This window comes from Rhinatrema bivittatum, chromosome 1 (genome assembly GCF_901001135.1).
Source record: "Rhinatrema bivittatum chromosome 1, aRhiBiv1.1, whole genome shotgun sequence".
In the NCBI taxonomy this organism is placed as follows: domain Eukaryota; kingdom Metazoa; phylum Chordata; class Amphibia; order Gymnophiona; family Rhinatrematidae; genus Rhinatrema; species Rhinatrema bivittatum.
The window spans coordinates 264,539,430-264,556,396 of NC_042615.1; the positions used below are offsets into that span (position 1 = coordinate 264,539,430).

Sequence of the window (16,967 nt, forward strand, 5' to 3'; positions counted from 1 at the left end):
GAAACCAAGTCAGCTTTCAGTTTGTTTTTACTGCATAGTGACTTTAATTGAACTGCGACTTAAGGGAATGCAAGGCCTCTGCATGGCGGCTGGGCCAGAGATTGCGTGCCGGCAGTCGGTCGGTGCACAACTTACTTCAGCCTCAGGGCTGAAGTAAGTTTTAAAACAAAAAAAAGAAATGAACAAAGGTAGGGGGGGAAGGGCGGGGGAGGTAGGGGAAGGGAAGGAAAGGTGGGGTGGGGGGTAGGGAAGTTCCCTCCAAGGCCGCTCCAATTTCGGAGCGATCTGGGAGGGAATGGGAGAAGGCAGCGCAGCTCAGAGCGGGCTCGGCGCGTGCAAGGTGCACAATTGTGCAGCCTCTTGTATGCGCTGACTCTGGATTTTATAACATGCTTTCGCGGATTTTATAAAATGGGACATACATGTGCGAGTGCCGGGTAGCGCACACAAATGTAGGTCACAGAAATTTCCTTCCATTCTGTGTATATGGGTAAAGGCCTTGATGAATCAGACAGAAGGGCATGTGTGGGGTTGTGAAGTCAGACTTCCTTTGCCACAATCTTTTTGGGCATTTTTAATCTTATTACCACTTCCCATCTGTTCCTGGTGCAAATCTGTTTTTTATTATATGATTTTAAAAAATATTTAAAAACATATTTTTTTGGATTTATATATCTGCTGAGAATGATTAGTGGTGTGGAGATGTATATACCTAAGTGATCCGTGTCTAACCACATCTTTGTTTTGGTTCCTGAAAGTCATTGAAAGCTATTGTGCATTTAAGTGAGTTCTGCCCACCAAAATGAGAAACATCTGAAAAATATTAATTGCTGTGGGAAGGTCAGAGTTTCACTGAAGTACAAGAGATTCATTTCACCAATGTAAACTAAGAAAGCCAGGACACAACTAGATGTTTCAGAGTGAGATGCTGTCTCAGCATGATCCTACGTCAAGTTATCATGTTAATTAGATTTTAAGATTTGTACTGAACGGTTAGGCACACTGCAGACAAGGTGACTCCTTTTGTAACTAGCTTTTGGAAAGAGTCAATTTCCGGTGGTCACGCTTGCGGTTTACGGCATGACCTTGAGTGCAGCAGTGCTTAAGAAGCAGTGTCATGCACTCGCTGGAGTTTGGGGGATATCTGAGTAAGTCATGCAGTGATTTTATATCTCTGCTACCTATGTAATCCAGCTAGTTCCTTCACGCCTGTGCTACCCTGGAGTAATACAAAGACACCTTTTGCTTAATTTATGAGGGATTGAGTAAATATGACTGTCACTTGCTCCTTAACTATTTCCAGTTGTATCCATCTCCTTCTTTCTGCTTAATGGAGGATGAATTTCTGTTTGTAAAATAAGAAGAATATAGAGAAAGGTCTAGCCACTGGGAAAGACAGAAGGCAGCTTAACAGCCTCTAGTCCTTTCAGTGACTGACCAGAAAAAGAAAACTGCTCTAAAATATAAAAATGGAAATGAAATATTTATGTATATATGTATTTCTTAAATTTATAAAAAATCAATGCATGGAAAATACTCAGCCAGGATAGGGTGTATGTGGGGGCTAGGTTCTGGAGTAAAGTGGGTTTGGGGGCACTGTTCCTTCTAAGCTGCGCACGTGCGCGGCCACACAACTTTTCTTGCTGCCAAACACAGCTTTTACACCCCTCCCCCCCATGCAGGAAGACCGGCAGGGAGGTGGTGGAGCACATCCCACCATGGCCCAAAGTGAGGAGACCAGTGGGGCTGTGGTGGAACCCATCTGACCATGGCCTGAAGAAAAGAAGTGTGTCCAAAAGTTCAGGTGTTCCTCCTTCCTGCCCCTGCGGTCCCAGAAGAAAAGAATTGCTGGAGCTGCTCGGGCAGGAAGGAGGAGGAGCAGCATCGGCCCACGTGTAGAAAAGAATCAGTGTCTGTGGTAGGGTCACCATGGATCCCATCTTGCGCGGCCCAAGTAGAGGAGGCCCAGAGGGTAGAGGGAGGCTGAGGTCCTGTAGATAGAGTGTGTGTGTGTGTGTGTGTGTGTGTGTGTGTGTGTGTGATTGTGAGACTGAGAGTGAGTTAAGAGCGTGTGTGTGTATGAGACAGCTTGTGAGTCAGAGCCTGTGTGTGTGTGTGTGTGTATGTATGTGTGAGTGAGATAGCATGTGAGAGTGAGAGCCAGTGTGTGTGTGTGTGAGAGAGAGAGCATGCAAGAGCCCATATGTGAGAAAGCATGTGAGAGTGGGAACCTGTATGTGAGAGCGCATATGAGAGTGAGAATGTGTGTGTTTGTGTGTGTGACAGAAGAGAGAGGCAGCGTGTGAGAATGAGACCCTGATTATGTGTTTGAGAAAGGAAGGGAAGAAAACAGGTGGAGAGAGAAGAAACAGAAAGAAAAAAAGGAGATCCTGGAGAAGGAATTGGGAAAAGATCTAGAAAGAGGAAAAGAAAGTTCGAACAAAGGTAAAAAAATATTAATCTGAATTTTTAGTGATTGGCATATGTTATCTTTGGGAATATGCATTACATATTTATTTTGTTCTTTCAATATTCCACTGTTCAGAGTCTGGTTTTTCGGGCGTTCTATTTTATTTTTGTCTGCATGTTTCTGTTTCTAATTTATAGTCCTTTATTCTGTATTAGGTAAGGGTGTGTCTGTGTTCTACATGTGTAGCTGAGGTGCAGTATTTCTGCTGGCGTGTAGTTTTTCTGTAGGGCTTTGCAGCAGTATGGCTTCTTCTGTTTACCCCAGTAGATGTATTAGTGTTCTAGGACATAGTATAATATTTGCATTCCTGCCGTGTCATAGATCAGGCTGCTGCTCTTTGAGACCTGAGATAGTGTTGATATGGTACAGGAAAGTTCTAGGTGACTTTTTTTTTTGTGGAGTTTTTTCTTACTTCTAAAAGTGTTTGACAGTGAAGGGTTTGCAGTTATTGAGATGAATGTGTGTACAGAAGAGGAGGAGAATTGAGTGAGTGTGCATGTGCCTGAGAGTCTGGGGAGTGAATGAAAGGAATGAGAGTGAGTTTGTGCGCATGTTTGTGAGAATGGGCATGATTATGTGAGAGAGACTATGAAAGTAAATATGCAAGTGTGTTAGTATATTTGTGTATGTGAGAAAGCTTGTGTGCTACCAATGTTCCCTCTAAGGACTGGGTTGCTGTGAGCATAAAATTGCTAGGCTTTATGCATCAATGAAAATAGTGCTCACAGGATAATGAAACCAAAAGGTTTTGCTCACGAGCAAAAATATTTGCACACAGCAACCCAATCCTTACAGGGAATATTGGTTGCGGGGTTGGGGGAGGAGCTGGTATACCTACCAAAAGGTGGGGGGAGGTTTGGCAGGGAAAGTGCGTGAAGAAAACATTTAAATAATGTTTTTTGATGTCTGCTGTTTTGACTTCTACAGAACATAACTTACAGGAAATGGAAGCATGCAAGCAACTTTAGGAGTATTTAAGGAGCATGCCCCAAAGAAAATTAATATATTCCCCCAGGTATAACCTTAAACTCTGCAGTTTTTTTTTTACCAGTCTGTTTCTCCCTCCTTCTTTGAGCTTCCAGTTTAGTTGGAATCAGAGCTGGGATCTAGTGCTATCCCCTCCTAACTTACTTTAGTCCAGTCAGTGCAATGACGGACCTCGTTCAGGGCCATGTACCAGGGCTCCTTCTGGGGTACCTGCAATCATAGGCCCTAAACCTGGCCAATAGATGTCATCATCGTGCATTGTTGCTGCAGCATCCTCAACTCTTGCCAATCCAAAGAGCAGAATCATTCCTCAGTCCCTTGGCATTGGCAGTGCAGAGTACTACCACTGAGCCACTGGGCTGTCCTTGCATTTTCTTGAAATTGAGAATGTCCATCTTTTAAAAATGAAAAATTCTTAAAGAGCCTGTCTTCAAGAATTGAATCTCATACCAAGCTTTAAATAAGACAAAAGATTGTGGTGGTGGGGAACATCCTACAAAGGGTAATTAAATCATTTAAAAAATGTCAACTCTTGAGCCTGCGTGTAGTATGTTGGCAAAGACTAAAGGAAAGTTTCCCCATAGCAAATCAGAGCTGATCCTGGCCCACCTGTCATCTCCAGCAGCAAGCAGTTATAAATAAGTCACCTGCAGGATCAGAAGCTGGTGCATGGGAGACTAAAAACGTAGAACTTTTTCCGTCAATAAGCAGACTGAATTAGAAATTAATTGTGGGTGACCAGATTTGGTGGCACCGAACGGACTTGTCTCTCCTAGATAGTAGAGCTTTGAACTCTGAGCATGTGTGGACGTTCCTGCGTGGGCATTGCCACGAGAGCCTCCTCAGTCATTTTTATCCAAGCACAGCATGGACATGTAATCTCCAATTATTTTTTTTTTCAAATTCCTTTGAAAAATGTGTTTCTTTTTCATTATTCTCTTCAGTTTTCCTACTTTTAGTTGCCTTGCTGCACTGCAGCACATAAAGCAGCACTTTTCAGTGCTACAAAAAAAACAAAAAAAAGACTTTTGCCTCACTTAGAGAATAGCCACTGCCATTAGCAATGGTTACATGGGAATAGACTTAGTTTTTGGGTACTTGCCAGGTTCTTATGGTACTTGGCCACTGTTGGAAACAGGATGCTGGGCTTGATGGACCCTTGGTCTGACCCAGTATGGCATTTTCTTATGTTCTTATGTTTCTCTTATGTTCAAAATGCTGGGTAAGAAAAACAGTGAGCGGGTTCAAGAACTGCATCCGTGGAAAGGTGATGTCCCTTATTGAATGTTATCTTTGCTTTGCTCTAGACCATGACCTGGAAAACTGTTATGCTTGTGGACAAATATCCTGCATTCTCAACACTCCAGGGTATAGAAGAACTGCGTAAGTCTCTCAGAAGCTACAATAGATCCTCCTCATCAGGACATGAGTTGAGCAGGAGCTCCTCAAGGACTCCCCTATAGACCCAAAATGAAGTCACGGGGTCTAGTGGTACAGTCACCCTGTATCAAAGACATTGGCACTGTTGATGCAAGGCACATCAGCACACTTAATGCACGATGCACCAACGCATGCATCGATCGATGCACTGGAAGCATAAATGCATAAGACAAAAGCAAGTATGGTTGCCCATTCAAAGCCAATCACTCTGATGCATCGACAAAAACATCCTTGCTCTTTACTCCATCGAAGCATTCATGCACTGAGCCCTGAACCAGATTCATGAAGTTGCAAGACCTACACAGCTATATGCAAGCCACTCTAGGCCAGCTGTGTTGTGATTCTGCCCTCATGGACAGCCTCTTACCTTCTCTCTGCTGCCCCGCAGCCTGGAGGCCGCAGTCCCCAATCTTCCTTGCGGCTGGAGCCGCTCTTCAGTCTGCCCTCTGCGGCTTGAGAGCTGCCGACAATGCTGGGCCTGTTCCTCGGCCCCGCCCTGCTCTTCGGCATTAGCAGCAGCATGGCCGCTGGCCATGGTCCTGCACAACTTCCTGCTTCCTGTTCCTAAGGTGCGGGCCACGTCTCTTCACAAGATTTAAAGGGCCCATGGCCGGATATGCCCTGGGCCCCACCTGATGACTGTTTCCTGTCTCACCCCTATAAAAAGGCTTTTCCAACACTTCTGCCTTGCCTTGCATTGGAGTTACTTGTCTCTGGAAGTCTCGTCTTCCAGCGCTCCGTCAGGTCTTCGTTCTTCTTTTGCGCTCCATGTCTCGTCGTGCTTCCTGAGTCTTCGTTGCTTCCTGTGGCTTCCTGAAGTTCCATGACTTCATGTCTTGAGGTTTCTAGTCCAGGCTTCCTGATTTTTCTCTTTCTGATGTTCCAGGCTTCTTGATGTTTCACTTCCTGATGTTCCAGGCTTCCTGATGTTTCACTTCCTGATGTTCCTAGGTTTTGCTCCTCCTTAGTCTGTTTCGAGTCCTCCAGATCCTCCAGCTCCTGTGGTTCTCCAGATGACACCTTGCCTCGTCATTGGAGTCTCGTCCCATCTGGAATCCCTTCTTGTGCTTCCGAGTCCTCTTGGCCCTCCAGCTCCTGTGGTTTTCCAGATGACACCTAGCCTCGTCATTGGAGTTTCGTCTCAGCTGGATTCCCTTCCTGCGCTTGTCCCGCTCTCTGCGTGGTCTGTGACCAGCCTCTTCAGGTTGTGTAGGGTGCGCAGTGGGACAGGGTGGTCTGAGACCAGCCCATTGGGTCCGCCCGTGTTGGTGGGCTGTGTAGGGTGCCCTGAGAGACAATGCCAATGTCCGAACCTTCCCAGCAACCCATCTCGTCCAAGACTCTTCCAAGTTCCTCGTCTCGTCTAGAGTCTTCCAAGATCCTGGTCCACATCCAGTCTTCTCGTCTCGTCTCGAGTCTTCTGTGTCACAAGGCCTCATCCTCAGTCCGGCCTGCTGCTTCTTGCCGATACCTAGTGGCGGGTCCGAAAGGGCTGGGAACGGTTGGAGGACTGTTCACTAACCAACATAATGTTGTTGGCTTCCAGAAGCATGCAAGTCCGGCAGAGGGTCCTACTTAGTCGTCGCACATGCTGGGATACGCCTCGCCAACCCTCGGTGCTGTCTTGGATTCATCTGGGATCATGCCGAGGCCCAAGAACACACGAAATCTCCTCAAGATGGGATCACTCTCCTAGCAGTCCCTAACATAACAAGCTGCTAAAAGGATCTTCTTATCTCTATACCTTCCAATTACCACAACTCCTCCTTTCTTCTAGGTTGATAGTGGACGGCTTCCGATAGACACTCCAGTGTCGGTATGCTTCATATTGTTGCTTTTCTCCATCCCCAAAAAATAAAGGAAACCTCTTATTGAGGTATAGAAACCTATCCTTATCCCCAAAGAGGATGTTCCATTGCCTACACCAGGTCAGAGGATATGTCAGATAGCAAAAATTCTTTACCTCTTTATCTATAGAGATGGAAGGAATAATAGTCAGAAAGGCAGTGAATAAACAAGTTAGACTGTATTTTTAAAAAGTCAGTCAATAAGGTAGCAGTAGGTAGGCAGTGAATAAACAAGTTAGACTGTTTGTATTTTTAGTCAGTCATTAAGGTAGCAGTAGGTAGTGTGTTTATTTTTAAAAGTCTGCAGAACTGAGAGTTCTCCAGACTTTTAAAGAACTGAGTGTTTGTATTGAAAAACAAAACAAAACACAACCCCCCCCCCAAAAAAAAAAAAAACAACCCAAAAAGTAGCCAGAAGCTAGAAATAAGCTAGGAGCAGTGTATACCTAAGTAAAAAAGTTGAATAGTTCAGCTCAGTTACTCACCTTGGAAAGGTGTTGAGGTAGTGTGATTGGGTTTGAATAGGGACCAACATTAGTTAATCAAGAGAGCAGTGAGTCACTCAGGCTAACTAACTGAAGTTAGACTGTTTGTATTTCCCAACCCTCCCACCCCTCGCCCACCCACCCCTAGCTCATCCCTTAAGTTATAGGCAGGTGCCACTTTCACAAAAAAAAACCAAAACATCAACAAAAACTTTATTGAGAATTCGATCAGACCCCGGTAGGCCACTACCAGACACATAGTGAATTCACTAATACATTTAAAGGACGTTAGACACATTCCTACTCCCAGAGCAACCTAAAACTTAACTAGGAACTGATCAAAATTGAGATGAAGGCAGCAGTCCAGCAGCAAGAAGGGGGCTTCCCAGTCTTTTGCATCGAGTGTCACATGTATGATTTTTTACCCACCGGTGAGAAGTTGTACATGTGCATGCAATGCAAAGAGCTCCTGGCTCTCAGAGAACGAGTCTGATCTCTGGAGGCTAGAGTGGCAGACCTGGGGAGCTGAGGCAGACAGAGAGGTATATAGATGAGACTTTCAGGGACATAGTAGTCAAGTCCCAACTTCAGACTGGCAGCCCTGGTGCTGCCTTGGAGGAAGAAGGTCTCATGATGGGAGAGCACCAACCAGGTGCAGCAGGAAAGGATCCTGTAGCAAGGACCTGCTCTCTAGGTGATGCAATGTCCTTATGCACTGAGGATATCTCCCCAAGGCCTACTGCCCAGGAGGGAAGGGTCAGGTCGGCAGTCATAGTTGGTGATTCGATTATTAGGAATGTAGATAGCTGGGTGGCTGGTGGGCGTGAGGATCGCCTGGTAACATGCCTACCTGGTGCGAAGGTGGCGGACCTCACGCGTCACCTAGATAGGATTTTAGACAGTGCTGGGGAGGAGCCGGCTGTCGTGGTACATGTGGGCACCAATGACATAGGAAAATGTGGGAGGGAGGTTTTGGAAGCCAAATTTAGGCTCTTAGGTAGAAAGCTTAAATCCAGAACCTCCAGGGTAGCATTCTCTGAAATGCTCCCTGTTCCACACGCAGGTCACCAGAGGCAGGCAGAGCTCCGGAGTCTCAATGCGTGGATGAGACGATGGTGCAAGGAAGAGGGATTCAGTTTTGTTAGGAACTGGGGAACCTTTTGGGGAAGGGGGAGTCTCTTCCGAAGGGATGGGCTCCACCTTAACCAGGGTGGACCCAGACTGCTGGCACTAACCTTTAAAAAGGAGATAGAGCAGCTTTTAAACTAGAACAAAGGGGAAAGCCGACAGTCGCTCAGCAGCGCATGGTTCGGAGAGAGGTATCTTTAAAGGATACTAATGATGCATTAGAATTAGGGCATCCCGACAGTGAGGTTCCAATAATTAGAAAAGTAGTCCAAGTGCCTGTAACTAAAAACTCACCTGAGCTAAAAAATTCAAACTTAACCCTATCAATTAAAAAGCAGAATGAAAATACAAACAAAAAACAAACTTTGAAATGTTTGTATGCTAATGCCAGAAGTCTAAGAAGTAAGATGGGAGAATTAGAATGTATAGTAGTGAATGATGACATAGACTTAATTGGCATCTCCGAGACATGGTGGAAAGAGGATAATCAATGGGACAGTGCTATACCGGGGTACAAATTATATTGCAATGACAGAGAGGAGCACCCGGGAGGAGGTGTGGCGCTTTATGTCCGGGATGGCATAGAGTCCAACAGGATAAACATCCTGCATGAGACTAAATACAAAATTGAATCTTTATGGGTAGAAATCCTTTGTGTGTCGGGAAAGACTATAGTGATAGGGGTATACTACCATCCAACTGGTCAAGTTGGTGAGACGGACAGTGAAATGCTAAGAGAAATTAGGGAAGCTAACCAAATTGGTAGTGCAGTAATAATGGGAGACTTCAATTACCTCCAATAATAACAGAAGCAAACCTTGCACATAAGCAAGTATCCGGGATCACTGGTGCAGGAAAGGAGGTATGATTCCATGAATACTTTTAAAGCATTTTTATTGGAAAGATTCAGAAATCCTTACTGTGGCAACTCCATACAAAATGACAGACAAGAGTAACAGGTCCCCCGACACGGTCCGTGTTTCGCGGAAGCTGCATCGGGAGGGACCGGATGACATTCAGAGTCTAAAAATATATAACAGACGTAATCAGACATGGAAACGAAAAAACAGGCTGCTACAAAAAAATTTTACAATAAATAAGAGCATACCTTTAAACAGTCATCAGGAGCGCAAGCGCCCTCTGCAGAAGGGGAACATTTAAAGAATAAATTGGCGCGAAAAGTCCACTCTCGCGAGATGCTGTGAATGACAGGCAGACACCTGTAGCCTAATTAAACAATGACTATAAAACTTTACAGTACTTAAAATCGGGGGGGAAGGCGCCCACCACATTTAACAAACATCTGAAAGCAGAGTAGCGCGATCTCCGGATGCAGTAAATAACGATTTCCGGATGCAGTAAATAACAGGCTGACACCTATAGTCCTGAGAAAGAGTCCACCCAAGCTCTAATAAAACTGGTACCATTCAATGTCTTTGTTAAGACCGTGAGGGGAAACTGAATTGAGAGTGAAAATCCACCGCTGCTCTCTCCGACCAAGCATACCTGGAAAATCTCCACCTCGTAAAGGGGGCGAGACCACCTCTAGTACCAGGAAGGAGAGGTCAGCGACGGAGTGACCGGCATGGATCCAATGCGTGACCAAAGGTTCATCCAATCTAGATAATCTAATATTCGAGCAATGCTCGATAATGCGTGTCTTGATCATTCGTGAGGTTTTCCCCACGTATAGCAGAGAGCAGGGACAATAGATGACATAAATTACACCCTTTGTACAACAGTTAGACTGATGGTGTAATCTGAACTCACGTCCAGACCCAGGGTGTTTAAACATTGTCAGTGACTGAGTGTGGTTGCACATCGTGCAGCGGCCACAGGGGTTATGACCACCATCGGAGCGTGAATGGTGTTGCTCAGGTGGTAAAAGTGTATGTACAAGACGGTCTCTTAAGTTAAAGGCTCTCTTAAAAGTGAAACGCGGTGGACCATGCATTAGATCAGTGAGGGACAACGCAGACCAATGACGTTTAATCATATTCACAACAGATCTTCCAACTATAGAAAAAGGGAGAATACAGTTATAAGAGGTGTCATTAGATTGTGTGGTAACACCAAACAGCCAATCGCGATGTGTATACAGGGCTCGTTTAAAGGCTTTTTTCACAATCCGGGTGGGATATCCCCTCTCAATAAACCGAGTGAACATATTCTCTGATTGGGAAAGAAACTCCCTCCGTGAAGAGCACAGGCGCCGAAGCCTTAAGAATTGCCCCATTGGAATATTATCTCGGAGTGCTCGGGGATGACAGCTATTGTAGGCCAAAAGTGTGTTCCGATCAGTGGTCTTGCGGAACAGGGTAGATTCAAAACATTCCCCGTTCCAAGATATCATAATGTCCAAGAAGGAAATCTGGGACGGATGAATACAATGATTAAATTGGATATTAGAACTGATTGAGTTCACCCAATCTAAAAACATGAAAAATTGTATATCAGAGCCCGTCCAGATAATAAAGACATCATCAATATAACGAAGCCAAACATGGATGAACTGGGACCATCTGGAAGTGTAAATGTGGGTTTGTTAAATGTGGTGGGCGCCTTCCCCCCCGATTTTAAGTACTGTAAAGTTTTATAGTCATTGTTTAATTAGGCTACAGGTGTCTGCCTGTCATTCACAGCATCTCGCGAGAGTGGACTTTTCGCGCCAATTTATTCTTTAAATGTTCCCCTTCTGCAGAGGGCGCTTGCGCTCCTGATGACTGTTTAAAGGTATGCTCTTATTTATTGTAATTTTTTTGTAGCAGCCTGTTTTTTCGTTTCCATGTCTGATTACGTCTGTTATATATTTTTAGACTCTGAATGTCATCCGGTCCCTCCCGATGCAGCTTCCGCGAAACACGGACCGTGTCGGGGGACCTGTTACTCTTGTCTGTCATTTTGTATGGAGTTGCCACAGTAAGGATTTCTGAATCTTTCCAATAAAAATGCTTTAAAAGTATTCATGGAATCATACCTCCTTTCCTGCACCAGTGATCCCGGAGACTTCAATTACCCCAATATTGACTGGGTAAATGTATCATCGGGTCACGCTAGAGAGATAACGTTCCTGGATGGAATAAATGATAGCTTTATGGAGCAATTGGTACAGGAACCGACGAGAGAGAGAGCAATTTTAGATCTAATTCTCAGTGGAGCACAGGACTTGGTGAGAGAGGTAATGGTGGTGGGGCCGCTTGGCAATAGTGATCATAATATGATCAAATTATGTGTGTGATGGTAAATGGAAGTGATGTGATGGTAAGTGTGTGATGGTATGATGTGTGATGTGATGTGTGATGTGATGTGATGTGATGTAAGTGTGTGATGGTAAATGGAACCTTCTCTGAAGAGAGAGCGGTTTTAAGTGGTGTACCGCAAGGATCGGTGTTGGGACCGGTCCTGTTTAATATCTTTGTGAGCGACATTGCGGACGGGATAGAAGGTAAGGTTTGTCTTTTTGCGGATGACACTAAGATCTGCAACAGAGTGGACACGCCGGAAGGAGTGGAGAGAATGAGACGGGATCTAAGGAAACTGGAAGAGTGGTCGAAGATATGGCAGCTGAGATTCAATGCCAAGAAGTGCAAAGTCATGCATATGGGGAGTGGAAATCCGAATGAACTGTATTCGATGGGGGGGGGAAAGGCTGATGTGCACGGAGCAGGAGAGGGACCTTGGGGTGATGGTGTCTAATGATCTGAAGTCGGCGAAACAATGCGACAAGGCGATAGCTAAAGCCAGAAGAATGCTGGGCTGCATAGAGAGAGGAATATCGAGTAAGAAAAGGGAAGTGATTATTCCCTTGTACAGGTCCTTGGTGAGGCCTCACCTGGAGTACTGTGTTCAGTTCTGGAGACCGTACCTTCAAAAAGACAAAGACAAGATGGAGGCGGTACAGAGAAGGGTGACCAGGAAGGTGGAGGATCTTCATCGGATGATGTACGAGGAGAGATTGAAGAATCTAAATATGTACACCCTGGAGGAAAGGAGGAGCAGAGGTGATATGATACAGACTTTCAGATACTTGAAAGGTGTTAATGATCAAAAGACAACGACAAACCTTTTCCGAAGGAAAAAAATCAGCAGAACCAGGGGTCACGATTTGAAGCTCCAGGGAGGAAGATTCAGAACCAATGTCAGGAAGTATTTCTTCACGGAGAGGGTGGTGGATGCCTGGAATGCCCTTCCGGAGGATGTGGTGAAGACCAGAAACTGTGAAGGACTTCAAAGGGGCGTGGGATAAACACTGTGGATCCATAAAGTCAAGAGGCTGCCAATGAAGAGTGGGTGACTCGCCAGAATGATGGCTACTGCCTGGAGTCAATACCCTTATTAAATAAACATACACAGGCTTACGGTGACTCCAACATCGCTCTAAGCTTCAACAGCAAGAGGAAATGTGGAAAAAAGGATTCACACTCACAAAGAGGGGAGTAGCTGGCTTGTTACGGCGGTTTACTACCCCAAATCAAATAAGCCTGATACTTCACTTTCAATGCATATACAGCAAAGTTCTCTGATTCAACAGCAGGGGAGAAGAAAAACTGATACTTCACACATCCAGCAGAGCTCTCTGCTTCAACGGCAGGGGAGAAGAAAAGAGGGTTCGCACTCACAAAGCGGGGAGTAGCTGGCTTGTTACGGCGGTTACTACCCCAAACCAAATGTGCCTGATACTTCACTTTCGACGCACATCCAGCATGGCTCTCTGCTTCAACGGCATGGGAGAAGACTTATACGTCACGCATATCCAGCATAGCTCCCTGCTTCAACGGCAGGGGAGAAGAAAAACAACCAATAAGGGCTAATAACATAGTCTGGGTAAAACAAATAAGCATGGGTGCAGCTTGCTTATTGCGGCGGCTACTACCCCTAACGAATCAAGCTAGATATTTCACTTGGATGCAGCTCCATCACTGCTCTCTACATTAAAGGTGGGGGCGGAAGGGAAATGGAACCAAGAGCTAAGAGAAACAGATAAGTATGAGAGAAAATATGTGTGAAGCTTGCTGGGCAGACTAGATGGGCCATTTGGTCTTCTTCTGCCGTCACTTCTATGTTTCTATGTTTCTATGTTTCTATAAATTTGATTTAATGACTGGAAGAGGAACAGTGTGCAAATCCAAGGCTCTCGTACTAAACTTTCAAAAGGGAAACTTTGATAAAATGAGAAAAATTGTTAGAAAAAAACTGAAAGGAGCAGCTACAAAAGTAAAAAATGTCCAAGAGGCGTGGTCATTCTTAAAAAATACCATTCTAGAAGCACAGTCCAGATGTATTCCACACATTAAGAAAGGTGGAAAGAAGGCAAAACGATTACCGGCATGGTTAAAAGGGGAGGTGAAAGAAGCTATTTTAGCCAAAAGATCTTCATTCAAAAATTGGAAGAAGGATCCAACAGAAGAAAATAGGATAAAGCATAAACGTTGGCAAGTTAAATGTAAGGCAAGCTAAGAGAGAATTTGAAAAGAAGTTGGCTGTAGAGGCAAAAACTCACAGTAAAAACTTTTAAAAATATATCCAAATCAGAAAGCCTGTGAGGGAGTCAGTTGGACCGTTAGACGATCGAGGGGTTAAAGGGGCACTTAGAGAAGATAAGGCCATCGCGGAAAGATTAAATGATTTCTTTGCTTCGGTGTTTACTGAAGAGGATGTTGGGGAGGTACCCGTAATGGAGAAGGTTTTCATGGGTAATGATTCAGATGGACTGAATCAAATCACGGTGAACCTAGAAGATGTGGTAGGCCTGATTGACAAACTGAAGAGTAGTAAATCACCCGGACCGGATGGTATACACCCCAGAGTTCTGAAGGAACTCAAAAAATGAAATTTCAGACCTATTAGTAAAAATTTGTAACTTATCATTAAAATCATTCATTGTACCTGAAGACTGGAGGATAGCAAATGTAACCCCAATATTTAAAAAGGCTCCAGGGGCGATCCGGGAAACTACAGACTGGTTAGCCTGACTTCAGTGCCAGGAAAAATAGTGGAACGTGTTCTAAACATCAAAATCACAGAACATATAGAAAGACATGGTTTAATGGAACAAAGTCAGCATGGCTTTATCCAGGGCAAGTCTTGCCTCACAAATCTGCTTCACTTTTTTGAAGGAGTTAATAAACATGTGGATAAAGGTGAACGGGTAGATATAATATACTTGGATTTTCAGAAGGCGTTTGACAAAGTTCCTCATGAGAGGCTTCTAGGAAAAGTAAAAAGTCATGGGATAGGTGGCAATGTCCTTCATGGATTGCAAACTGGCTAAAAGACAGGAAACAGAGAGTAGGATTAAATGGACAATTTTCTCAGTGGAAGGGAGTGTACAGTGGAGTGCCTCAGGGATCTGTATTGGGACCCTTACTTTTCAGTATATTTATAAATGATCTGGATTGGTCACAGTTGGAAACAGGAGGCTGGGCTTAATGAACCCTTGGTCTGACCCAGTATGGCAATTTCTTATGTTATGTTCATATTTACCAACAGAAAACCTTGGACCCCTTTTTCTTGTGAGCCCAAACACTTGCTAACATACTTGCTTCTCCTTTCTGACTCAGGTCTAACCATCTTATCAGTGAAAGTACATCTCAGGATCTTATCGGCTTACCACATTCAAGTACACACTAAACCAATCTCACTCATTCACTGATCAAGATTTATGAAAAGGTTATGCCTCATTAAACTCGTGACATAATAACCTATATTTCTGTGGGTCTTGAATATTGTATCTCAACTCATGAAGCTGCCTTTTGGGCCACTACAGATTCTCTTATCTTTCTCACTTGGAAATTAGCATACTTCATCATTAACCTCAACAAGCTCCAAGCTCATTTCTGCTACATGCCATACATGCAGTTATTCTATGCTTGGATAGTCCTCCTCACCTGAAATTTCTACTAGCGCTTGACTCGGCTAACCATAGCAATCAATCCATCGTACTAATTACCTTTTTGTTGCATACAACTCTAATATACTTGGTGTCTCAGTTGCCAAACATACATTGTCTACTTGGATATCGGAATGCATTCTGTGCTGCTACATCTTAACAAGATTGCAGATCACAGACTTGGTCGAAGCTTATCAGGTCAGAGCTATAGCTTCGACTGCTGCTCATCTTAGAGAAGTACCCCTTGAGGACATTTGCAAAGCTGTAACTTGGTCATCAGTTCACACCTTTACATCCCATTACTGTCTGGACAGCCTCTCAAGAGCTGATAGTAACTTCGGACAAGTAGTTTTGCATAATCTGTTCTTGTAGTAGTCTAATCTTCACAGTGGGGTCTAGGTTGCTTATTCAGTAATTGCTTTGCTGCAACTCTCAGCTTGGGACTCCCCACATGTAATGGCTAATTCAGCCTGCTTATTGACAGAAAAAGCAAGTTTGCTCACCATAAGCTGTGCTTTCTGTAGATAGCAGAATGAATTAGTCATAGAATGCCTGCCCTCTCCCCGGAGAGTCATCTACCTAACTAGATTTAGCTATGATATAGACTGAGGAGGCTCACAAGGCAACACCTGATGTTCAGTTCTGGTTGTCTAGATTCAGGCCTGCTATTGTAAATTCTAGATTTGTCTGCACTAGGCTCTAGCCACCTAACTTTCTCAAGCTCTGCTAGCTAGGAGAGACGAGTGTGTTTGGTGCCACTAGATGACATCACCCTCATGCAATGGCTAATTCATCCAGCTACCTATGGAAAACACCATTTACAGTGAGCAAACTTTCTTTTTTTTCATTTCTGCTCCCTGGGTATCCCTTGACCAGCCTTTCTTAAATGCAAAGTAGGTCCTATTGGAAGAGAGAGGTACTTTAGAAAAGAGACATCAGAGAGAACTGTTAGATGATGCTAGAGCTCACTGTGGCACAGTGTATGAATAGGGTCAAGGAGAAAGCTCTTAGCACTGGTAAAAAGGAAATATGCTTCTGCTGCTGGAAGATTACAGGAACTAATCTCTTGCCAGTTCCTGCTGAAGCACTGACCGAGTACAGAATTTGAAGATATATGATCATTTATGTTGCTTTAACAAACTGTAATTTCATTTTCTATTAATACTATTTTTGACTAGGAAAGTTGGAAGGTAATTGAATATGAGTAGACAGCCATAGCATCCCCTTGAAGAGCAAACTATGGAGTCAAATTGTCAGCACTTTCTGAGAATTGGGGAGAAAAAAACAAGTTTTTTATTCTGTGTTTTGTAGGAAGCTAGCCTGGAGCAAATCCACATCGCTGTGAAGGCCAAGTGTTCAGCAAATGACCTGGATTCATTGGCTGCCCAGTTGATTGATGACATCATCACTGACTGCAGGTATTCTGCCAGATTCAACTGTGATCCTTTTCATATGTTTATTACAAGACCATTTATTTGTCTTGGAAGGAATATTTAGTTGAAAAATGTGGGTCATTTACAAATGTTTGCTTCAAAGGTTACTCAGCCAAAGCATGAAGTTGAAAAGGTGACATTTGAAACAGACCATAAATTTCCACTCTGTACGCAAGGGCAGTGCCGCTGTGCACCTGAATGAGTTGCATTGTACTAGAGGGTTAGGTAGTGCAATAGATCTGTCCTCTGATGAAATCTAATTTAAGGCATAAGAGAATGAAGCTGCCT

At 44.2% G+C, this 16,967-nt stretch overlaps 1 protein-coding gene across 4 annotated transcripts in view; it reads left to right on the forward strand.

Moving 5' to 3' along the window:
• The window catches only part of DYSF (dysferlin), a 731,032-nt gene that overhangs the window by 242,527 nt on the left and 471,538 nt on the right, over positions 1-16,967 (forward strand). For all 4 annotated transcript variants that reach the window (XM_029594483.1, XM_029594497.1, XM_029594488.1 and 1 more), the window contains exon 21: positions 16,558-16,664. In XM_029594483.1, the coding sequence (XP_029450343.1) occupies positions 16,558-16,664 (107 nt within the window). The remainder of the gene's footprint in view (positions 1-16,557; positions 16,665-16,967) is intronic.